Below are 25,840 nucleotides of genomic sequence, written 5' to 3'. Positions count from 1 at the left end.
TGAGCGAATCAGAGAAGAAGCTGTTATATGAATGCATTTAGAAAAGAATATACTTACTCCCATTGTTCAGTTATTCTGGATGATGCATGCCATGCAATTGTCTAATCAAGTCAAAAATGAGACAAGTGCATCTGTACATGAGAGAGGATATGAGGAGAGTGGGGGGGAGGGGGGGTGAAAGACAGTTTGAGAGAGCAGAAATAAAAAGAACCAGACAGCAAGAAAAACATACGATAGTACGGCAGCAACGGTGTCACAAGATCCAAGGACTTGTTTTGTCGTTGTGAGAATCAGAAAGAGGAGGAGGAGGGAGCCAGGAGCTACATGTGTATGTGTGAAAGAAAGTGAAAGACAGGGATGAAGTGTGTGTGTGTGTGTGTGTGTGTGTGTGTGTGTGTGTGTGTGTGAGACGGATGGAGGGACTCCAGGGAAAAAGAACCCCGACTCAGTCTCAAAAAATCTCTTTCATGTGTGATTGAGGCTGTGCCTCTGTCTCCTCGTTATCTACATGCACAGGCCGGGTATCGCTTTCTCTGTGCTGGCTGACTCTGTAACCGACTCCGAGTGTCTGTAACACAACTTTGGCCTGCTTTCGTCAGTCTGCTTCCTCCTTCTAACCGGATTTGGATACGGGGGAGAAGTGAATGGCTCAAATAATGGTCTTATTCCTGTTTTTGACCAAACACGTGTCAGCATTTGAATATCATTACAATATATATAAAGCCCTACACACCATTTATTTAGTGCATTTTTATGTTGGTCTAGTTGAAAATCATGGTTTCTAGGATAAACCTGTTTATTTCCGTTTGCATAAAAGCAGATAACACTCCCCATAGAAAAAATTAAAAGCAACAATTTTACTTAAATTATATTTTCACTTTAAACCAGAGGTTTTTATGGTACGTAACCCCATGACCTTGTGTCGTTCTAAGTTTTGCTGCTGTCCGCCATTACCTCGCTTCGATGAAGACGTCGTTTGGTTTTTCAAGGAAACTCTTTTAAACAAGGTAAGAAGTCTTATTGGGTTGTTTTAATGGTAGCATTTGTTTTCCATGCTCATTTAAAGTTAGTGGGAGGAAGGGCAACTACTTTACAACTGCTCTTGTATTTTGCGCACGTTAGCTAACACTAGCTAACGTTAGCTAAACGAAGTTATTTGCATTCTTTTCACGGGCACAGGGAGATTCTTTTGTTGCCTCGGTTTGAAAAAATAATGGTAGTAAGATTAAATAGTTTGTAAATCGTGCTTAAAAAACTAGGAGAGAGCCTTTAATGAATTAAAATGAGGCAAGGATTAGCTGAGACTTTGATGCACTAAGAAATCTCCACCTGCTGAGAAAAAGGTATTTGAGTTTGAGGAACTCATTTCTCTTAAATCAAGTGACCAAACTGGCTATAAGAAGTAGTGGTCCATCTTGTGATTAAAACTGTTTTTTTTACTTACACAAAGATATCATGAATCAGTAAAGTGCAGAGGTAGATTGAATTTACATGGTACACATTTATATATCCAAATGATTGACCATGAAGATCTGTCTACGCTTGAAATCAAAGCAAAAAGACGTGAATTAATGATGTGATCAGGGGGCAGAGTGGTTCTCGGACCGTACTGATAACGTCTCGTTGAGATAAAACAATTTTCTAGATAGCCTATGAAATTTCATGTTGTAATGACATCATACAACTCCTCACATAGTACTTCTCATGACGAGTAAACAAACCTTCATGTGTAAAAGTGCCTTAAAGCAACACTAGACAACTTCTCCCGCTTCGGTCCCCCTACAGGATGTCTCATTGGAACTACAGATTAGGGCTGGGCGATATGGAGAAAATCAAATATCACGATATTTTTGACCAAATACCTCGATATCGATACCGCAACGATATTGTAGTGTTGACTATTGGTGCGTTCACAAAATATTTACACAGTGAGATTTTTGATAAATAATCATCCGTAATGTGGATATAATGATTAAGTGGGTAGAGGCAAATAATAGAACAGTTACAACAGTCTGGTAAGTTCAGAAAATGACATAAATTTACTGTAATACAGCCTTTAAAACCAGGAAAAGACAACAATTATGCCATATTACGATATTACGATATCCAAAATCTAAGATGATATCGAGTCTCATATCGCGATATCGATATAATATCAATATATTGCCCAGCTCTACTACAGATCCGCTACCCGATCTGGCAAGCGTGTATAATCTAATGTAATGGACGATTTTGCTTCCAACCTGTAGGGGGACCGAAGCGGGAAAAGTTCTCTAGTGTTGCTTTAAAACTGCTTACCCACTGCTAGTATCAGCTCTGCTCGGCTCGACTCGGCCGCAGTGCCCTGTCCTCCATTTTCCATTGCAGATTTAGTACCGCCTCATGCCTGAGGCGAGCGTGGCTGGTCGTCATAGCGACGCCGAAGGAAACTGCCGTGACCTAACGCAAAACACACACAGAACGTCGAAGGTGTGTTGGTTTTGATTCTCGGCATGTGGCTGTTGCCACAGCCAGAAGACAACCTTTGTTTCAAAAGAAGCTAGAGGCAGCAAAAAACCCACTGCTGGCTAAACTATTTAAAAATGACGTGTTTGTTCAGGACACCCCCGTCTGTCCCATGCGTCTGTCGCTAGCAATGATGACGCAGTGATTAGTGACGATTCTCTCTGACCAATCAGTAGTCTGCAGGTTTTCACGTCACCTTTTGGTATCGCCTCAGCTCGCTTGGTTCCTCGACGGAGGTGATAGTAAAAAACGTACCTGTTAGCAGGTACCAGGGACTTTTTTTCATAATGGAAAACCAAAAAAGGCGAGTAGAGTCGAGGTGAGTCGAGCAGGTACCATGTAATGGAAAAACACCAAAATGACGTAAGAGGGACTTTTTTTGCAGTGTGCTGCCAAAAATGTTTACTAGCCCCCAACTTTTTATTATCTCCATATAGATGTTGATGGAAGTGTTCATCAGCTGTCACAGAAAATGACAAATGCCTTTAACCGGAGTAAAACATAGTTACTGATCCACTGAAGATGATTATCCTGCAGCTGCTTAGGTATTAATTGATTTAGTTATTTATCAGGACAGTGATTTGTAAAGCTTTTGCAACAGTCATGCATCTCTATAATCCTGTTAATCGCTCTCAGTCTTTCCAACCCATTGCTTTGTCTCTTCGTCTCTCTCTCTTCTCTCTTTCTGTCTTTCTCCCTCGCTCTCCATCCTCCTTTTCTGCAACAATGCAATGTCACTGACTTACATAAGTATATGCGTAGACGGAGAGAAACTAAGTCTTTTTAAAGCGTGATGACTGAAGCACAAATTCAAAGACCCATAAAAAACTGGGAAGATGAAGAGACAGAAAAAAAGAAAAGAGAATTTTTAATTTAAGACACTTGAGAGCATCTGTGTTGTGTGTTAAAAGGCCTAGTTTGGATGAGGCAAATCAATATTTAACGTTTTTTTACACTTATTTTTTCCCGAGCATATGTCTGCGTATACAGCCTTAGATATGGTGAAGAATTAACAAAAGCAAAGCCAGGAACACAGGAAAAGGGTGTCAGGACATGGAATGCATTTCCTAAGATGCATCTAAATGTTCTCATTGGTTAATATTCATATTCACCACAGACCATATTAACCAGTCCCTCCCCCACCACAAACACATCTTACTGTACACTCACTCAGACACACAGACACTAAAGGCTGCCAAATGTCAACTGAGATCTGGGGCAGATGTGCCTGCGAGTTTCCTCGCAGGCATGGCACAGACGGCTATACACAGCCAGATGAGGTCCTGTATCCAGCCGAGCATGTGGTTACCACGGTGACCCTGGTCTCTCTCCATCACCACCAATAAAAAAAGGCTGGAAAACTGCAGAGGGGGGATTGTCTCGGAGGCAGTTAGTGGAATGTCATGTGGTGTTACCCCAAAGTGTGTGTGTGTGTGTGTGTGTGTGTGTGTGTGTGTGTGTGCGTGCGTGCGTGCGTGCGTGCGTGCGTGCGTGCGTGCGTGCGTGTGTGTGTGTGTGTGTGCGTGTGCGTGTGCATGTGTGTCAGTGTCGGACATTTAAAGGGTTTGAAAAGACCTTGGAGGTTGTCTAGATGCGCTGATGTGGTAGTAAAACACACACAAAGACACTGGATTGTTTAATGTCCGTTTATAGGCTGTTTTTATGTGGGTTTGATTTAGGTTTAGTAGCCATTAACTGCAGCAAACAGCGCCTCTGGCTTTATTGCACTGATGAGTACACAGGCTCATTGACTCTCTTTTTAAGTTCAAGAGTGTATGGATTGAGTGAGATTAGATGCTATTTAAATGGACACATGTGGCCCTTACTACATTTATTTTGTGTCTCTCTTGACGGTTATTGCTGGTAATTCTCTGCAACAAAGCACAAAATGTAAGTTTTATAACACGGTGTATTACTGTCACTACTATATTCCTGTCAAAAGCAGTATTGCTTAATTTGGTGCAATTGTGTCCAATCAGTTTGTTCTATGTCTCAGAAAAATATGAAGTGCATACCAAGCCAGTATTCTCATTTGTCTCTGTTCAATAATTAGTCTTTTACCAGGTAGAAAGCTTTTTGGTTTCCCACACTCAAGTACACTCTCTGTACAGTCCAAGATTAAAAAGAAAACTCAGGTCAGCTTTCTGTCTCGATTTTCAAAGTAAAGGAACATTTTGACACTTTGGGAAGTACACCTATTGTTAGGATTGATTACACTCTCATATCTGTCTGTGTGAGATGTGGTTATGGCCAGCAGACGGTTACCTTAGCTTAGCACACAGACTGGGAACAGGGGGAAACAGCTAACCTAGCTTTGTCTAAAGGTAGCAAAGTCTGCCTACAAGCACCCCTAAAGCTCACTAAAGCCCCTTTCCCACCAGGGTCTCTACAGATGAACTCGAGCATTGAGAACATTGTTTGTGTACCCAGAGTTTACTAAAAAGAGAGGTTTTGAACAACTCACCATAGCTCTTGTTGTTTCCGGCTGCTACCACCTCGGCAGTCAAAACGAGTCGATATTAAAACAAGTAGCCACAGATTTAGTATATCCCTTGTGCACCGGTGTAGTTAAGGTGTAGAGCCCCTGGTGATACTTGGAGCAAAGTTTCATGTTGTGTCGAGCCTTCTTAGTGTTTTAAAAATAGCTATTTTGAGGCTAGCATAAAAGTGCCCCTATTACTCCCATTCAAAAGGCCATTTGACCAAAAAACAAAAATACGGTGCAACTTAAAAGTGACGCTTCCGTCCTAAATATGCTTTTAAACGAAAGTTTGACTCAGGTACATTCACAAAAAGACCCTAGGTTGCATTTTGGCGAGAGTTACGCTTTAAGTGCGACTCGAGTCCGAGGCTCAGACTCGAGTCCCCATCTCTGGTGGACACACTATTTTTTTTTTCTTTTCCTTTTCAGCGATTTAATTCTTCACCAAGTTTGATAGAGAGACTGAATAAGTAACTTTCTCCTGTTTACTAATCCTGTTTTCAAGACGTCAAACACCAGACACACCAGAAAAAAAAACAGAAAGGCATACTTGTCTACTGCCAATGGGAAAGGAGTCTATCGCCTACTTTTACCGGGTTTAGGCAGAAGGCAGAAAATGTTGAGAGTTGGTCTGAAGTGAAGTATATAAATCCCCTTTTATGAAATGTTATGTATAGCCTTTACATATTTCTATGTATTATGCAGAATTTTGTCTTCTGTTTATATATTCCATATCTTTATATCTTGTGTCAACATTACAACACATTGTCTCAGATGTTGTGTTTCATTAGCTGCTTGCACCAGAAGATGTTATAAACCTGATGAAACCCTTTAATGCACATGAGCTAAATATATTAAAACATTCTTTATTCAAGAGTTAAATTCACACATCTGCTTGGTCCACTGTAAACAAGTCAATTAAACACAAATTACATAGATACCTGATTTAGACTTGAAAGTGCACAAGACAGCACATTCAGTAGGCTATATTTTCTATTTAATAAACTACATTGATTATTTCCCTCTACATCATTCACTGCCTTCATTTGCAGCTGGTCTGTCAGCTGTAAATCATTGTGGGTTTAATTAAAACTTTTTCGCTGCTGTGTCAGTGTGTGTGTGTGTGTGTGTGTGTGTGTGTGTGTGTGTGTGTGTGTGTGTGTGTGTGTGTGTGTGTGTGTGTCCCTCACTTACAAGGAGGGAGTGGTGGGTGCTTGACCCTGAGTGACACTGGGATGTGGAGGGATAAGAATGCACAGATTAAAAAGAGGAAATGTAGTCAGGAAAAGGGAGAAAGGAAGAGACAAAGGTGTGAATATAAAGGAAGAGGACATCGAGAGGAATTGGGAGGCAGCTTGCTGGTTGTAGTATATCTCTCTCTGGCAGTGGAGAAAGGAGAGGGCCATGTCCAGATTTATGGCTGCCTGCTGGGTAATAAGAGAATGGATTGGATCCTTTTCAATTGCCCCCTTCACAGCTTTGTAGTGCCTGCAGCCTGTATAAGAGCAACCTCACTGCTGATATGATGATTTATATACTCTATGATCTGCTACAATATGCAGACCATTTAATTCAAGGTAATTTACAGTGGATATACTCTTGTCATATGTAGGTCATTGGCTCCTGTCTGTTCCTGCCAACTGTATCAGAGGATTGTCTGCTGCCATGGAGATAGAAATGGAGCTGGCTCTGGTTTTTTGGAGAGAGAGACAGGCAGACTGACAGTTTTCAAGTATGTGCACGTGCAGAGAAGCACCTTTTCAGGCAAAACTAATGGGCTAGTTAAACAGTAGAATGGCAACAGAGATAATAAGTTGCTTCCTCTTTCCTTCTTCCTGTTGATACCAGACTGTTTCTCTTCCCCTCACTGTACGGCCTCATGGGCTAAAGCATAACACACAGAGATAGAAGTAGATATGATATTGTCTGGATGTCTGCCCTGCCCTGTGTAACTCAAGGGAAAACTCACAGAGATGATTGAGAATGTAGATATAATTTGTCTACAGCGTTGGGCTATTGTGATGGAAAGTATTTGGTATATTTATTAAAGTACTGTACTTACACCTGCATCATTTTTGGCCACTTTTAAGTGGATATGGCAATTATCAATTACACATCTAGCAGATACAGAGCAACAATAGAATTAATTTAGAATTGTTTTTCTGGCCACCTACCAAATGTAAATCGTGATTTATGCTTATGCCTTAAATCTACGCCGTGGCTGCACACGTAGGTACGTGGAGACACGGACCCTACACCATAGCCTGACGTGCACCTCTCGAAAAATGTAACTACACGTCGCTCGGCTGTGGCTTGGTAGCGTTGCATTTCCCGAGATGGTTCATTCTACAGATTTCCCACCGTGGTCAGAAAGCTCAGGGGAGACACTTTGTTTCTCTCACTCTCTCTAGAGTCAGTACTAGCTCTAATCGCCGTCACTCTCTCACATGCTCTACCACACGCTCACACACACACACACACACACACACACACACACACACAGTTTCACGGAATCGCAAAACATTCCGTGATGGGGCCACGGAAGAATTCCGTTAAATAAACACAGCCCCTTAAGTTAAGGAAAAGGTCATGGGTGGGCTGTGACACGCGGGAAGAACGGGACGGAAAAGAAGAAAGCAACTTTAGGAAACTTGACATGCCGGACACGAACCCCAGTCTCCTGGGTGAAAGTCCTGTGTTTGACCCATCCACCACACCAACCAACCGTCTTACATAGTACTCGCTACCGTAGTCGCTCTTAATGCTACGTCATCTTCTCATTGACTTTACATTGGCATTGTTTTCCGTGGTGGCCACACGGATTTTTCACACATTCCGTGCCACCACCACGTAATGCGCTGTTAACAATTTGTGATCATTTCATGGAATTCTGTGCGACCAGGCTGTTCTAATCTGTTTTCAAGACTCTTTGGTTGTTGTTACTGCAGATATGATTGGTCTATGATAACATCACATGAAGGTTGAACCACCACAACCACTTTCTTCTAGGGCCCCTTTGTCAATACTAAATTACTTTCCGCATGTTTAACCCATTACAGAATGATGTAAGGTATGTCCCCAGTCGTATTATGTCAGCCAGATCCTAAGAAATAGTTCTGACAGTTTGTAATTATGGTTAGGCTTATGATGGGTGGGAACAAAGCCCCACGTTGACAGTGACCCTCAGGGCAGCCATTGTTGGAGCTGACTTCACCTGGACTTCAATGGTTGGGTTTGTCTGGTGGTCTAAAAGGTTCTCCCAAAGGGAAATACCGATGTAACATTGTGAAAGCACTAGTGGTTTCAACAGACTAAAGCACTGGTGTAGATGACATTGATACAAGCAGAATAAGTATCAAAACACGGGGTGTCTAAGAATCCTCTGGCTCCTTGTGACTACATATAACACAGAGATCATAACAGCCCGTTGGCTACACATTCTGTGGTAAAGTGAAAGAATGAATATGATGATCTGTTTTTGGAGAAGAAAACTCACAAAGTTGTGTTGCAAGGAAAATCAAATTAAAGACTACAGGTCATGATACACATTTAATTATGAGGCAACACAGATAGCCAATTGGATTAGGAGTTATTGTCAAACATGTTGTTCTATTTCACGTAAAGCCCAGCATCACCCATGTGTGCTTCCCATACATCATGTGCAGTCTGGTTTTGGGATTCCTCTCTAAAGGACCAGTGGTTTGTGACACTGTTGCGATAACTATGGGGCTGGAGGTGATTATCTTAGCATAAAGACTGGAAGTAGGAGGTGTCAGCTAACCTAATCACCCAATCACACTGTGACGCGTTGCTAGAAATGCGTCGCCAGCAAAACGTGTCGCCAGCAAAACCATTATTCTCCTATGGTACGGCGGAACTGGCTTGCGCTCCTCTCTTGCGACGCGCATTGCGTGTTTCTAGCGGTTTTAGACGCGCATAAAAGTTAAAAACCTTCCTAACTCCTAAGTTGCACCGCTTGTCAATGTCACACTTGGCCAAGGCAGCTAATCAAATCAAGCAAGAGGTGAGCTTTACTACTTTACCACTTTCTTGTAATGACTTCAGGGTTTCCTGAGGCAACATTTAATGCTGTCAACCCTGTTTTGAAGCAGGTAGATATGGTAGAAAAAGTGGGACATTGGCAAATGCAGACGAAAGGTTAATATTTGCAGTATTTATAAATCAAGATCTCCCCATTATTTAAGCAACTGCAAGAGTTCCTGTTAATCCAATCTGATGGGTTAAGGTTAGAAAACGAAATGCCATGGGGCGAACAAACAAAATATTCATTGAGTCAACAAGAATAAACGTCATGCAACTTCTCAATGACTGGAAGGAATTGTTATTCACTGTAAACTATCTCATATCAAACATTCATGGACATAATGTTTCACCTTTAAACAATCGCTGTAAAGAAAGGAGTTAAATATTTGTAACAACAAATGTTTTATGACGAAAACGAAGGTTGAAAGGTTGAATATCCTGTAAACAATACCTGTAGATTTCTGAGATCTCCTACTTTTAAGGTATTTAAAAAATGAATAGGACATCTTTCTAAAATCCTGAGACAGACTTATTAACAGAAAAAAATGAATGTGGCAGTCATGTCTGAACGTTACAAAGATTTGGAAGTGCACAACCAAGCGTGCGACAACTTGCGGACCTTTCGCGCTTTACGCTTAAACCGTGATGACGGCATTTTTGGCTCGTGCCAAATCGGTTCCTGTCATAAAGGACAATTCCGACGCAAAACAAACCTAGGAGTTAATAACAGATGTGTACCCACTCTGTCTTTCTCTGGGACATGTTTTCATGCCAATCAAATGTGTTTGTAGCTTGAAAGAAGCTAGCCTGGACCGCTGATTAGCTTACAACGCTAGTATTCGGGGCACAGGGAAAGTAAAAATAAATCGCTATTTTGTACCACTAAAAAGGCTCAAAATATCACCAAACTTCAACAGTAGCATAATGAGGGCCGCTACATGTTAACCGAAGCATTGAGAACTTTGTTAGTGTACAGACAGTTTATTGAACGAAGAGCTGCAGGAGCTCAGTGAAAGGGCTGCGAGAGAGAGAGAGCTATGCCACAGAGCCTCGTACTTCGGAAAACCAGTCATGACTTACAGCTGGCGATGCAAACTAAAATCAAAAGCAATTTGCTCAATATATCTGAAATAATCGCACCGATGTAAAACATAACTTGTCTAGTGTACTACTCAGTGGATAACTGTCCATCTGGTCCCTCTGGTCTGGGTCGCCGTCTCCAATTTATTTTCATGGACATGGAAAAACACTGTGTCTCTTGGGTGTTGCGACGCAACAGGTCCCACTCCGTGCAACACAGACACTCCTGTTCGGTGGCCATAGCTTCACAATGTCTGCAGGTACACCACCAGTTTCCTGAAGTACGAGGCTGTGTTGCGGCATTGACAACCAGTAGCTCTCTCTCTCTCGTAGCCCTTTCACTGAGCTCCCGCAACTCTTCATTCAATAAACTGTCTGTACACTTACAAAGTTCTCAATGCCTCGGTTAACATGCAGGGACCCTCATTATGCTACCGTTGAAGTTTGGTGATATTTTGAGCCTTTTTAGTGGTATAAATAGCGATTTGTTTTTACTTTCCCTGTGCCCTGAATACTAGTGTTGTACTAGTACTAGTGTAAGCTAATCAGCGGTCGGCGCTAGCTTCTTTCTAGCGACAAACACATTCGATTAGCATGAACACATGTCCCAGAGAACGACAGAGTGGGTACACATCTGTTAATAACCCCTAGGTTCGTTTTGCGCCGGAATTGTCCTTTAATGTCTGCATGTATCTTGCCGTGTCTCAGGACTCTGGTTCTGAAATTTAAATTGACCTGATGACATGTTAGTGTCCACTCTCTGTTTCTAACCTATTGTAACTATACACTGGTTGTAATATTACACTACAACAACACCAGCCTCGTGGGAAGATAAAGTAGGCCTACACACAAACATCCACACACATATGCCTTCAGGGTTTCCTGAGGTGACATTTAATGCTGTCAACCCGTCACCTGGGTTATGGATGTCTTACTGTGACTGTTGTGTTTTGTCCTTTCTCGTAACTTATAGTATTACTGTGTGACAGGCTTCAGGTACACAGTTGCTGCACAATACCTATTTCCGGATTGTCACTTTTGCTTTTAGTGCTTTGTCTCATTCCTTTCTCAATTTCTTTAACATACACACCTTTTCTTGCTCCTAAAGTGTCTATCTATTTAAACATAGTTATCTTCTTGCCATTGTCTTCGTTGTCTCTTTCACTCTCTTGCCCTGTATCTGGGTGCTATTGCCTCATCCTACAGACCCTGAAGCTAAAAACATCCAAAAAGGAAACAATATATGATTACCGCCATTTAAACCTCCTCAGTGTAATACACTGCATTTTTCGCTGGTTTTTAGCATGTTGTTTGTGTGCATCTGAGGAGAGATGGGGGTTGTGCTTCACGAGGTGAGGTGACAACATGGTTTTCTGATTTTGCTACAGATTAATTAGCCTTGAAGATCAAACAACTCCCCCCCAGAAACAATTAAGACACTCCCAATCTGTCTAGTAAGCCTACATTACTTTGTGCCATCTGATGACCAGCACGTTAATAGCGGGGGTACAAAAGGTATCTCCCATGGGAAAATTCTCTCCATCTGCTTATTACTGAAATCAGAGGCACATGTCTACTAGAACAGTTTTGTCAAAGGTGAGGTGTCCCACACGCAATCAGCAGTAGTCTTGCCCTAGAAGACCAACTACAGATAGTAGAGCTATAAACAAAGTGTGATGAAATGCAAATTAAGATCGTATTGCTGTATAAGAAGCTCTATGGATTCACACTGAGGTGTGACATCTTAATGGGATTGTATCGGATCAGATTAATGAGATGAGATAAAAACCATAGTAATGTCTATAAGCAGCCTCAGACTCAATGAAAAAGAACCTAGAAATCATTAGAGAAAACAGACTTGGTAGATAGTGAAAGTAGATGATAAAACTATAAATAAATTAGTTATATTTTTGAGTGGATTAGCAGCATCAATAATATTAGCCATTATCAACTGGACAATAACCCAAGCAAAGGTGCTAACCAGTGTTACACATAATTTAGTTGTAATACAAAGCTATACATTATTGGCTCTTCACCATCCCTTGTGTAAAACATATATGCCCACAAAACATACAGAAAAGTAAGTTTTATGTAGTCCTATGCACTCAGACATACTGGCACATCTTCCTCTGTGATCCCTTGGTCAATAGTTAAGACCTTTGTTCCAAACCATAGATACACACAGACAATGTTCATTAGTTAGGCTACTAGGCTACTGTAGTTTTGTGTACCCTGTGGATACATTGCCACCTAGTGGTCAAAACAATGTTAGCACTACGCAGTACAGCACAGTACAAAGTGGGATGATCAAAATGAAACTGACTGTATTTAATATTTTAAGATTAAATATAGTCCCGCATCCTAAATCCTAAATAATACACGCATTTTAAACTGAAAGTTAGCTTGTTTATTTCAAGAAGACTGTCTTGTCTCTGTCGTTGCAGTCGTTGGTTTGGAACCAGATAGGAACCATCATCTGTTGCTTGTTTCCCCAGGTGGAGGCGGACGAGTCTCTGAAGGAGCAAATCAAAATGGCGAGCCAAGAGGAGTCTGTGAGGGAGTTCGTAGCTGTTACTGATGTGGATGAGGAGAGGGCCCGGTTTTTCCTGGAGTCCGCCGGCTGGAATTTGCAGGTACGTCTTTTCTGCGTTTTTCCGTTGAGTCGCAGCGTACTGCACGATGGGAAACAGCGATGACATGACATGTGTTTGACGAATAGCTTGCGGGCTAACGTTAGCCTGTGTTGCCGGTAATTTGTGCAAGTCACCCTTTGACAATGGCCTGACCACTCTCTGTCACCAACAACACGGCTGTTTACAGCTAGTTATCAGGTACAGCCACTGTTACTAAAAGGTCCATTCCTGATGTCTCGTCACAAAGCAGGTTGCCATTAACGTTACGCTAGTCTGCCGTGAGTCCATTGAGCCGTGCTAGCTAGCGTTAGCCCGTAACGAGTTAACGTCAACGTTAAGGCCGTTTTAAAGCTAGATTGATATTAGTTAACCTTGTAAAGCCCATTGGTTAGCTTCTGAAGTTGCAGTATCAGTTGCCCCGTTGAAGTGTGTGGTTAGGACAATGTAAACGAACGCCTATCCACTCTATTTGTATACCCACATAAAGAAAATGAAACGGAATGTTGTGTGTTGTGTGATTCGAGTTTTCTCCCTCGGCTAGCGCTTCCATTGTTGTACGTTAATAGAGAAAGAGACAATACATCTAGCTAACAGCTGGGATACTCTGGTGGGTGGGGAATCGTTTGGATTTTAACAATTCTGATTCCAATTGCAGTTCTTCCCTTCGATTCCGGTTCTTATCGATTCTCGATTCCGATTCTTTAAGGGGTGGAGTTAAAACGGGTCACATGCTTATTTCACAAATAAGAGAAAAGTTTAATTTTGATTCAATGGTGGGTTGCAGTTTTACCGGGCTTTTTCAATGTAAAACATAGCCACACTAGAGCGCCACTTACTGTGCTCCAAGGCTGCAAAACAACAAGCGCCTGGCCGCTACGGAAACCAAAACTTGCTCATGTTAAATTTGGAACCCATGATCAGATTTGATTTCAATAAAGAAACGATTCTACTGGAATCGTAATTTTTTAGTAGGAATTTGTTCTCGATGCCCAATCCTGGTGTCAATATGGTTTTCAGATGAAAAGACACAGCAACCTCAGATGTGGACGGAGTCGCGTTATCTAGCTCTTAACTGAGATGTTGTCTGAAAAGTCAGCAGTAACACATGACACTTGTTAGATGGCTAGTTGCCGTCGATAAGCTGTCTGGCAGGATTTCTTTGTGACATTATTTCGCCTCCTCCCAGCTTGCACTCGCCAGTTTCTTCGAGGATGGAGCCGATGACGACATAGTGACGCTTCCTCAACCTGAGGGAGGCTCCTCAGTGTCCCGGTCTGCTGGGCCAAGGTAATGTTTACACCCTGCTACTGTTTTTATTTATACCATAAATAGGAAAATGTATTGTCACACTTATAAACTGCAGTTCAATGTCCATAATTGGCTGTAGTTCTACATAGCTGTGTTCACAGCAGTACGCCTTAAAGACTCAATTGTTCATCAGTATAATTTTGTTATATACAATTGCTATAGAGTGCAACAACCCTGCATTTGTCTTTATCATCAGCACTCAGCCCAGAGTGACATCCTTCAGAGATCTGATGCATGAGGCAGAGGAGGAGAGTGATGAGGAGGAAGGCCAAAGGTAATTTTCCTCCCAGTTTTGTCTATCTATCTTTAGCGAATGTGTCACTCACTTTTACAGTGCCAGATGAAAAAATAAGGCAATCTTAGATACCAGAGTTTTAAAGTTTGATACAATAGTAGTATACAAAAAAAAAAAACCACGGCAAAAAGGGGGGAAAAAAATGTCTGAGACACATTTATTGTCAACCTGCACACAGTGCTGGTACAGAAAAAGTCCCTTCTATAAGGCGGAACGGTACTTTACGAGTTGCACCTGAATGCACCATGAAGTCCCATCGGTATGCTTTACCATTCGTTGTTTGTTTACATAACTCACTGGGAAAGCAAAATGTTGCCACACCAGTGACTTCAGGGAAGCAGGAGCATTTTCCAGTTCTGTTTCTCCATCATCTCACCTCTGACTCTGAAAGTGGCCATGGTGTCTGGAACAGCGCAGCTGCTACACTGTGAGGACAGGAGCTGCGGAGACAGCCGTTTTTGAAGCTCCCTTCCACTCTCCTCCATGCGAAGTAACGGCGGGGAGGAGGGAGACCCAGTGGGACAGCGTGGTGCGCTAGGAAAAACGATGGTTGTAAAATTGCAAACTGTGCTTGTAGATAATTTATTTTGGTGGCAAATGTGAGTGAAATAATAATTCTGTTTCCAAAGCATTTCAACTGAAAGGTTGTTCCGCCAATCGGTGTTTAATTTTTTTTTTACTAGCCCAATGTGGCATGTTACTTAACTCGGAATATCAGGCAATACTTATTGTTGAGCCCTGGTATTTGTGTTATCTAGTGTCAGTTATGTCATATATATTTACATTACACCCAGTTATGTTTTGCAGTACATGACGGCTGAAATGTTTACTTGTGTGTTTAGTATTGAGGACTTATTTCTTTGTGTTTTTCGATCCTCTCCTGCCAGGTAACTGACAGTAAGCAGAGTTTATGAGTTAATGCAGCAGACATACCTGACATGCACAATGAAATTATGACCGAAGTCTTGACAAAACAATGGGCCTTTCGCATTTCCTAAATTTGTACCTCCTCGACTCCTCCATCCTCTGGCTTGTGACCCGGAAATCGCTCTCAGTGTGCCATGTTTAAGGGTGTCCCAATTCCTAAAATGCACATCGAGGAGTGAGGATTGAGCATCGAGGAGGCTCCTCCGAAGGAGTTAAAATCGGGCGTTCACTGATGTATCCTCGCGGAATACTTTTTACCCGCTGCATGTAAACATAGAGGCGTGCCAGAGCGAGAGGAGGAGAGAGAGAGAGAGAGAGCGCGATAATATGCTCCAAGGTTTATCTAACATTACAGATTTGGCCGGTCAGATCTTACAAATTATTATTCTTATTAATAAAATATTAACGTTCTCTAAATGTGAACATGGCAGAGCTGCTGTCGGACAGACGGCTTCATTTGTAAGATCAGCCGAGAGACACTCGAGAAACGTCAATTTAACTTCATTAGGATTATTTCAGAATCTAAAGGTCTAGTTCTGTTCACTCTGTCCGGTTTATAACTACAGTTAGTTTTGCTGCTTAAGTATCCGAAGATATCAGCAGCAGTGGCATTTCTGCGCGCGTGGAAACTTTTACAAACAGCATCTCGAATCATTAAAGTAAAAAAAAAAAAACTAGGGCTATCAGCGTTAACACGTTAATCGCAATGCGATTAAGGGCCGACGCGATAAATTTTTTTAATTGCAATTTTACAATTTCTTTATTGACATTTTATAAAAGAAGTGATATCACAAGGGTGTAACAAAAGACCATGTCATTTAAAAAATGTTTTAACCCCCCCAAACCCAACCCTGCATTGCTCAGGAAAGGAAATAAAGACAGAGTAGTAATGGAAATTGCAGTTATAACTTAACACCCAAACAAATAGTAATAATTGTAAGTAATGACAATAGTATTGCTAGTAACAATGATAATGCTGATACAAGACAAGGAGAAAAAAACCCCAAAAAAACAAGCATTTATTAGTTTATTTTACACTTCGCTCGGCTTTGCGTCGTGCCTAACAGGCTACTATTTTGACCCTTTGCAGCACCGTTACTTATCATCAAGCTTCCACTTCCTCCTAACACATCCTGCAGGCTGCAGGCATGATGGAGAACGACGGCAGCAATGAAATCCTGAATGGCGCTTTTTATTTTCCAAAACTCCCGGACGGCTCGTAGACAAGTCGAAAGCCATATGCACATTGCGTAAAGCCGAATTAAAATATCACCGAAGCACGTCAAGCTTGAGCTACCACCTACGGAGCTAAGCGTAGTAGTACAGTTAACGTGATGCTACCCGCTAGCATGCTACCCACTCAGGCAAAGCACTATTTTGGAGAGTGCTACTTGCCGAGCTGTGGATGAAACCAAATCCCAAAAAATGACTACAGCTCTTGCGAAACGGGTGGCAACTAACTGCAGACCTGTCAGCATCGTAGAGGACTCGGGTCTTAAAGACGTACTACGGTTGGCATGTTCTGACCTGTCTCGTTGCCGTCAAGGGGGACAGTAGTTTTCACGGATACACAGCCTGTATGACACGGAGAAAGCAGTCACACTGGAACTGCTGCAAAGTGCTGCAAACGCTGTCTCATTAACCGGTGATCACTGGCCGTCAGTGAGTAATCAACATTATTTAGGAGTTACTAAACACTATATTGACTCTGGTAAGGATAGGGATTTTTAGTTTTTTAGTTAGGTACTTGGAGGAATTTGTCTTTTGTTTACAGTAAATAAATAATTACAAATCTTAAAATCAAGTTCATAAAGTAACTTTCTTTGCATTAATTTGATTCCCAATCAAGATACACTGGTAACAATTGTTTTCAATTGCTAATATGTACTTAAAAACTGTTTGAAATGCAAAATAATAGAATTTTAATCATGTGATAAAATACGCGATTAACTATAGAAATTCAGTGATTAATCGCGATTTAAAAAAAATTAATCGTCTGACAGCCCTAAAAAACACTTAAATACATTAATACAATAGGCTACTTCATTTAAAAAGCAACGGAGCCTGCAGGGACTGCCTGGGTCCATGCGCGTCTCTAAATCTGAGAAAATAATTCATTCAGGTGGGTGGAAGGTGGTAGATGTTAAGCTTATTCGGATAAAGAGCCCATCCGCGCAGATAGAGTGCGTTTGTGTTTATATAATATATGCCTATCCTTTATATTTGTATAGTTCTGGTCATACAAACATTTGTAGTGTTTTACACTAAATATATATCCACTCGTAAATATATATAGAAGTCGTCGTGAACCCTTCTGCTCCTCTGACAGAGATCATAAAATGCAGCGTATGACAGAACGAAAGACCGCTGCAGTGGTGCTGCTCGTCATAGTTAATTGACGTTGCTTTTAATGACGGCTCGGAGGGCAAAGATCTCTTGTGTTTGTTAAATGGCTGTTGCCCTGACTCCTCTCTCCTCGGGGCTCAAATCTCCTGTGGGCGGGACCAAGACGCAAGGAGGGGAATCCAGGATGCACAAACTAGGAAATGGGGAAAGGCCCCAAATGTAGGGTTCATGTTTATTGTGGTGAAATGTGTAGCTCAGGCAATTTTCCAGTCTGTTCACATTGTTTCCGAGTGTAAAGCCGGGTTTATGGTCAACGCAGTGGGTTAAACGGGACTCGAGCCGTAGATATCTACGGCATAGGTATATAGTTCCTGTTTTTGAACATTATTGGATATCACGATAGGATTCCATTGAATGACAAAACAATATCATATTGAATTATCGCCCAGCCCTTTGAGCACATTAAGGTAGTTACACTGTCATTCTGTGGGAACCACTGGATATCATACCCAATACTTTATTAGACCCATCTCGTACAGTGTGAGATTCAGTGAACTTTGTTGTTCAGTGTACTTTTTTTTTTCAAATTGTTGCACCTTTTTGTTTGCTGGTTTACTTACATTGTGGAAGAATTACTTACTGTCTTTTATTGACATCCTGCCAGGTTTTTTGCGGGGGGATCGGAGCGCAGTGGGCAGCAAATTGTTGGGCCTCCCAAGAAGAAGAGCCCCAATGAAGTGGTGGAGGATTTGTTCAAGGGGGCGAGGGAACATGGGGCTGTGCCTCTGGACCGGCCTGGGAGAGGGCCAGGAGAGCACAGCAAAGCCAAGGTAAGGTGAAACTCAAAAGATGTTTCCCATTAATTACCTAGACTGTGGCTGCCCGGCGACTAATTTCTCCACAGTTCAACATTGGTCGAAAAATATTTGGTAACGCTTTACTTGAAGGTATCTACATAAGAGTGACATGACACTGTCATGAACACATGACACAGTCATGACACATGAACCCTAACCATAACTTGTCATGACAAAAACTGAATGACCCTTACAAAAAGAAGCGTTATGTCATAGACGTCTATGACTTGTTTATAATGTTTATGACACCTTCATGACAGTGTCATGTCACTCTTATGTAGATACCTTCAAGTAAAGTGTAACCAAATATCTTTACACTTCCCATAGTAACATAACAATCTCTAACGTTGTGTTTTGCGCCGTTGCGTCAGCAAAAGCATCCCTCGCTCCCAGTCAGCTTTGTGGGTATGACTTTTTTTTAGCCATGTCATCACCATTTGTGTTTATGCAGGGTCCAACAATAGAGATCACCTGATGGCTTGGCCTGGGGCTTGGCCTGGGGCCAGTAAAAAGTTCCGTCAGGCCAGTAAATCAGCCTGTTGTTCTATCTGGCCGGTGCTCGAAAAACAACAATCAGTCATTTCATTTAAATAATTTTCAAGACATTGCTTCACGTTTAAGTTAATACGTCTGCTCTACTTGCCTAGACTTCTGCGCCGAAGGTGTCTGTCTCAATATTAGCGGCGGCTGGTTAAACCGTCGTTTTCTCGGTCAGCCAAGCTGGGTCCAATCCAGGCCTGTCTGTGCTTCACGGGTGGTCCAGAGGTATAAATTAAGAAATCCCACTAAATTGTGAGGAAATTATATATACATATATTTTTTTTAATATGAATATTTCAGGATCAATAAAATGGCTTACAGTAGTTTAGTGTTAGCTTTTCCTGCCTCTTATTCCTGACGGTGTCGGAAAGCTCAGGCGGATGGGAGAGGGATTTGTTACTGCTCCAACAGGTGGGTCAGAAATTTCATCAGCTTCTTTTTGTGTTTGTAATTCGTCATCCTCTTGGTGAGTCTGTTGTCTCTAATTTGTTTTTACGGTCTCCTCTCACCACTTAGGCCTTCATCGGTGGAGGCTACAAGCTAGGCGCCGCTCCAGAGGAGCAGTCAGCCTATGTGGCCGGAGAGAAGCGTGGCTCCAAAAGCCAGCAGGATGTGAGTACAGATCCTGAAGGATCCTCCTCTTTTTGTTGCACTTCTTGCTTTGTTTCTGGGATCATTGGTACTAGTCAAGCCGTCTAGGTGGCTCTTTAGCCAATGGAGCAAGTGATCAGTCAACCTAATTCTCTGCTTACTGTATTTTTTGATGGGGATGTTAACATTTAACCGTTTTACCGACAAAATGATTTTTACAGATTAATACTCAGGGTTGGGTATCGTTTGGGTTTTTTCTTATACCGGTTCTAAAACGATACTTTTAAAACGGTGCTGGTGCCTGAACCGAAATATATATATAATATATTTATAATGTATATTATATAAAATATAACAAAGGAGCACAAAACGACGACATTAAAGAATGGCTTGTTTATTTCCAAGGCCATATGGTCAAAATGAAATGATTGTTTAATAATGTAATAACAATAACTTATAACAATGACTTATTTCACCAGTAAATTGCTGGTAAACGACAAAAACAAGCACCAGATGGGAAAAGGGTATTTTACAATAACTTAAAATGCACCACAAGGCTGGCGAGTTTCAAGTGAACGCACCGTCTGTGTGTTGTTTTTCCGACAACGGCAGCAGCTGCAGTCAGACTGTTACGTCCCGGTGTTGGAATCCTCTACAGGGAAACACAGTCACACTTTACACCGCTTAACGTAAGCTGTCAGCGTTGTAACCGTTGTGTTTAATCCAGCTACTAGCTAAAGGTAACGTAGCGTCCCATGCAGCGATGCTTCTGGAAAAAAAAGTCAGGCACCGATATTTTCGTTCTTATTCGGTCTCGTTACTACTGTTAACGTCGGAACCGGTGCCCTATTGGCACTGCATTTCAGTACCCAACCAGTGTCGCGGGCAGTGAGCAAGTGCTGTGGCTATTTCTTTGTAATGCTAAGTATCAGTAACGACTAGGGTTGCACGATATTGCGATATTGATTATGAATATTGCGATATCGATATTTATTTTGATATTTTTAAACATCTGTGAAATTACATAAATTATGGGAAATAATTATTCAGTCATATGGGACTGGTACAACATGAATAAATAAATAAATAAGGACCATGTCTACAGAACAGGACATGTTTTACTGGTGGTACAGCATAAAATATATAAATAAAGAACAGGACACAACTTTTCTTTCTCTTCTCTGATTTGTTCCGTTTTGTTGTCTATCTATTTCTTCACTTACACTGTCACTCTGTTGATATATGCACACACGTCACGTGGTACGCTCCATAGGGTTTGTCACGTAGTGGCCCCGTGCGCTGACGTGCACTAACATGTGCAAGTGTCACAGTAACTGACAATGAAATGATGATCATTCTAGCGTTTCAAGCGAGCTCTAAATCAAACACAACTAAGCCACACAGCTAACGGACGGGACGCAGCGCTCCACAAAATAAACAAAATATTGCATACTTATCGCGGCACTTTCGATATAATATTGAGCAACGTGATATCGCGATAACGATATTGAGTCGATATATCATGCAGCCCTACTGACCCAATACGAAAAGATTTATTAAATTTTTACCTATTACTTCCTTACTAACTGTAGGGAATAACCATATGGAAGTATGACCTCTGTCGTGTGTGTGTGTGTGTGTTAGGTACACGTGGTGCTGAAGCTGTGGAAGACGGGTTTCAGTCTGGATAATGGTGAGCTCAGAAACTACAACGATCCTGGAAATGCCAACTTCCTTGAGGCAATCAGAAGGGGGTAAGAATAGTCTGTTAACTTACGCAGTTACGTATAGATTCGTAATAGGTGTCCTTAGTGTTGAAATGTAAACCTGTACAGAGGCGTTGAGAGCTAAATTTCCACCCTGTTGATTGTCCCATTGCAGGGAGATTCCCCTCGAGTTGAGGCAGCGTTCTCGGGGGGGCCAGGTCAACCTAGACATGGAGGACCACAGGGACGAGGACTTCTCCAAACCCAAGGTGGCCTTCAGGGCCTTTGGAGGGGAAGGACAGAAGTTGGGAAGGTGAGATTGATGCAAAGTCTTGTTGTTTTATTTAACATGTTTTCTGTATCGTTTCTCCTCAGCAAAATGTTCCCGATCAAAAACCAGCAACTGAATTCAATGCAAGGTCTAACTGAAGGCTGGTAAACCTTCTTACTTGTTCTCCATGTACATTTATACAGCAGCACAATATAAGACAATATAAGTTCACCTCGTACAGCGCACACCCATATATTGAGGTTTACTCCTCGACGCAGCCCGTTTAAATTAAAGGATTAAGTGTTGCTTAATAATAATAATAATAAACTTACTGATAATAGACTTACCTGTACATAGCACTTTTCAAAACAAGGTCATTTGATAATAGACTTACTTACAAAAAAGGTTATTAAGTGCTTTTAAATCAAGGTTAAAAAAAAAAAGAAAGAGCAACGTGTATTAAAGTGCAAAAAGTTACATATATATTTATAACCTAAACAAATATGTTGTAAACCTACAACTTAAAGAAACACGCCGACTTACTGGGACTTTAGCTTATTCCCCGTATCCCCCAGAGTTGGACAAGTCCATACATCCCCTTCTCATCTCCGTTCGTGCCGTAACTCTCCGGCTCCATCTAGCCTACTGCTCCCAATAAGTGACAAAAAAACTACATTCTCAGAAGCCAAAGCACTGCTACTTCTGCGGAGTGATTTGCTCGCAGCTCCTGAGAAGCCCCTTGGTGAGGAGCAGAGAGTTCGCCGGGAGTTCGCTTAATCACTCCGCCCAAGTAGCAGTGCTTCGCCTTCTGAGATATAGTTCCCAGTTTGTATACGGTTAGAAGATGGCTGTGTCTCATGTGACCTTGTTCTTTGTACACACTGTGACTATACAAATCACAACATGTAAATAGGAACATGTTGGAGTTATTTTGTCACTTATTGGGAGCAGTAGGCTAGATGGAGCCGGTTACCTCCAGGATCTGTGCTAGGCTTAGCTAGCACTGGGGGCGTCAGACAGAGTTACGACACGCACGGAGATGAGAAGGGTATGTATGGACTTATCTAACTCTGGGGGATACGGTGGGCACTTTAACATGCTAATGCTAACGCTAGCATGCTACCTCATTCTCAATAGCAAAGCACTGCTACAACACACACAAGTTCACCATAATCTACAAAAGAACTACTTCCATGTGCGCCCTCATTTAGAAGTCTCCCAGCTAATCCTGCCTTGTAACTGACCGAAGTTGGAGAAACAGCCTTTCTTTTACTGTCTATGGAGCTAGCTAGCTGACATGATCTACATCTGAGCTACTGCGCATGTGCGAGTGCAATCAAAGATAGTACAGAAGAAGAAGAAAAGAGGTCTCACTCTGTAGCTAAAACAGAGACCAGGTGAACAGAGGATCTGCAGCAGTGAGAGAGAGCAGTGCAGTACAACAAAAAGGTGTTTTTTGAAAATTAAACCATATAAACCTATTCTGGTACAACCTTAAAATACAATTATGAACCTGAAAATGAGCATAATATGGGCACTTTAACATCAAACGATGAATTAATAGTAAATGGTTGAAATGAGAAGAAAAAGAACCAAACTGGAGCAGGAAAACAGTTCTGCTGGTAGAGGAGGATCAGATAAATCAAGTGCAGACGTTGAAGATACATGTAATTGCAAACAAAATCAGTGCCAGCTTTACTCTTGTTTTTTGGACCCTTGATGCCAAAAAGTGGTGTAACATCCTATCAGATGTTAAGATGGCAAATAGGGTAAAACTATCCTATATTGAATTTTACAGATTATCTCCGCTAACTGCCTCAGTATAGTATGACCACAATTTGACAATGTATCGATACAGTGTAAATTATCATCCGTTTTCATCCTACCCTAGTGCCACCCCAGAGTTGGTTTCCACTCCAGCCACCTCCCAGCAAGACCAGGCAGCAAGTGAGGCCCAAGCCAGCACCTCTGTGTCCCTCGACTCCTCCCAGCCTGTCACCAACATTCAAATCCGACTGGCTGATGGGAGCAGGCTGGTCCAAAGGTTCAACTATACCCACAGGTAATTGATTAGCTCTTTTCAATTTGAAGGTAGCATGCACACTAACCTAGATTAGACAGCTACAGTTGTTTAAGTTTCTGCAGGTCTGTATACATGTTTACTGGCCTACTTAAGACCGTAGACCTACATGTGTTTAGACTAAAAACTACCAGTTTCCCAGTTATTGAACCTAAAAGGCCTCATAGATGTGTACCCGATGACCGTCCCAAATTAAATTCACCGGGCTGTGTGAGCCTCTGGATGATGTTATGAACCCAGACACAATTTGTATTTATTTATTTTTAAGATAAGATTATTTTTTGGGCATTTTAGGCCTTTTATTTATATGGGACAGCTGGCGACATGAAAGGGGGGAGAGAGAGGGGGAATGACATGCAGCAAAAGGCCGCAGGGCGGAGTCGAACCTGCGGCCGCTGCGTCGAGGAGTAAACCTCTATATATGGCCACCTGCTCTACCAGGTGAGCTACCCAGGCACCCTATGTTTTGGTTTTCTGACGTATCTGGGACGTTCACAGCAGGTACAAAGCAGGAATAGTGGTTATTTTGACCAATAACTTTTTGAAAAAAACGTACGTAGTAACGCATAAAAACACAAAATATCCCAATATGATCCAGTAGGAAAAACTCGAGCAAGTAACGTGAAGTGAAAGACTGCGTTTGAGACACAGAATTAGACCAACTAGTGCAATGCCCGTTCAAAATGGGCCTGCTTGGAATGGGCCGATTTGGTCCTTGGCCTGTGGTTTTGCTGCTTGTAGCTTTCTCCAGAACCACTGTACCCCAAAATTACTTACAGAAGGACCCCAAAGAACTTAATATGCAACACCACTGTATAGCCTACTACTGACTTACTGTGTACTCCTACACCTTAAGCAATTCCCTCCGAAGATACCCCCCAAGAAAACCGTCAGCCTCTCCGGCAAACAATGTGCATGTCTCTGTGGAATCAGCTCTACGATAAGCAGCACTGTGTAATGGTCTTCATTCCAAATCTGTTTTCCTGAGCTCTTTGGACACGCCCACCTTTAGCTGCCACAGGTCTCTGATAGCCAGTAGGGGGTGCCACAGCAGATGGTCCAGTGGGCCAGAGTTTGACTTGTCTTTTTTTGGGGGGTAAATGCGTATTTTGGATTTTTACGGCAAAAGTCAAACTCGTCTGAATCATAACTCAAACGCGATTTTAGATTCAGTGTGACTTACACTTTCTGAGGATATTATATATGTCCATTGCAAATAAACGTCCATAAATCGGTGGATAAAATGGTTTTCTTACAAGTATTAAACAATCTCCAAGTTATAACTTTTTTTGGATCAGCTAATGTTGACCACATTTAATCCTGTCACACACTAGGGCTGGGCAATATGTTCATATATCGTTATCGTGATATGAGGCTAAATATCGTCTTAGATTTTGGATATCGTAATATGAAGTATGTGTCTTTTCCTGGTTTTAAAGGCCACATTACAGTAAAGTGATGTAATTTTCTAAACTTACCAGACTGTTCTAGCTGTTCTTCTGTTTTCCTTTACCAACTGAAGTCATTGTATCCACATTACTGATGATTACTTATCAAAAATCTCATTGTGTTAATATTTTGTGAAAGCACCATTTCTCAACCCCGACAATATTGCCTCGATATCGAGGTATTTGGTCAAAAAATATCGTGCTATTTGAATTTCTCCATATCGCCCAGCTCTATTACACACAAACATAATTAAAACCGATGATTCCTGTTGCTGTATCCCCCAGGGTGTCTGACCTGCGCCAATTTGTGGTGGGGGCCCGGCCTGCCATGGCTGCCAGAGAGTTTGTTCTCATGACTACCTTCCCCAACAAGGAGCTGTCGGACGAGAGCCAGACGCTGGAGCAGGCCAACCTCCTCAACGCCGTCATCGTCCAGCGGCTAAATTAAGAGGGGGGGGGGGGGGAAGAGTGGTTAATCAGCCTTCCCAGTGGCGTGGCTGAGTAACTGCAGCCCTGTGAAACCTGCTGCCCCTTCCGAGGGAGGAGAAAACACAGACTTATGTATGGACTTCTAATTTCTGATTTTTGTTTTTCTAAAGTGAAACATAACATTCTGCTCCACAGACCCACCACCCCCCCACTCTCAACCTCCTCCCCCCTCTGTGGTCTCTGAAGGGCGCTAATAAGGGGGAAACTAAAAAATCTTCCAGTATTGAACGGAGTTAAT

The 25,840-nt window shown here is 41.9% G+C and overlaps 1 protein-coding gene across 1 annotated transcript in view; it reads left to right on the top strand.

Annotated features, from left to right (window-relative positions):
- The first annotated feature begins 896 nt into the window (after window positions 1-896).
- Window positions 897-25,840, top strand: part of nsfl1c (NSFL1 (p97) cofactor (p47)) — a 25,763-nt gene continuing 819 nt past the window's right edge. The window contains exons 1-10 of the mRNA XM_078254275.1: window positions 897-1,007; window positions 12,607-12,744; window positions 13,931-14,031; window positions 14,249-14,326; window positions 18,285-18,450; window positions 19,534-19,629; window positions 21,253-21,362; window positions 21,490-21,627; window positions 23,477-23,647; window positions 25,399-25,840. The exon at window positions 25,399-25,840 is cut by the window's right edge and continues 819 nt beyond it. Of these exons, the coding sequence (XP_078110401.1) occupies window positions 897-1,007; window positions 12,607-12,744; window positions 13,931-14,031; window positions 14,249-14,326; window positions 18,285-18,450; window positions 19,534-19,629; window positions 21,253-21,362; window positions 21,490-21,627; window positions 23,477-23,647; window positions 25,399-25,561 (1,272 nt within the window). The 3' untranslated portion in view covers window positions 25,562-25,840. The remainder of the gene's footprint in view (window positions 1,008-12,606; window positions 12,745-13,930; window positions 14,032-14,248; window positions 14,327-18,284; window positions 18,451-19,533; window positions 19,630-21,252; window positions 21,363-21,489; window positions 21,628-23,476; window positions 23,648-25,398) is intronic.

This window comes from Sander vitreus, chromosome 7 (genome assembly GCF_031162955.1).
Source record: "Sander vitreus isolate 19-12246 chromosome 7, sanVit1, whole genome shotgun sequence".
NCBI classification, from domain to species: domain Eukaryota; kingdom Metazoa; phylum Chordata; class Actinopteri; order Perciformes; family Percidae; genus Sander; species Sander vitreus.
Note: the sequence above shows the minus strand (reverse complement) of the source record. Positions and strands in the feature narration are given on the sequence as shown.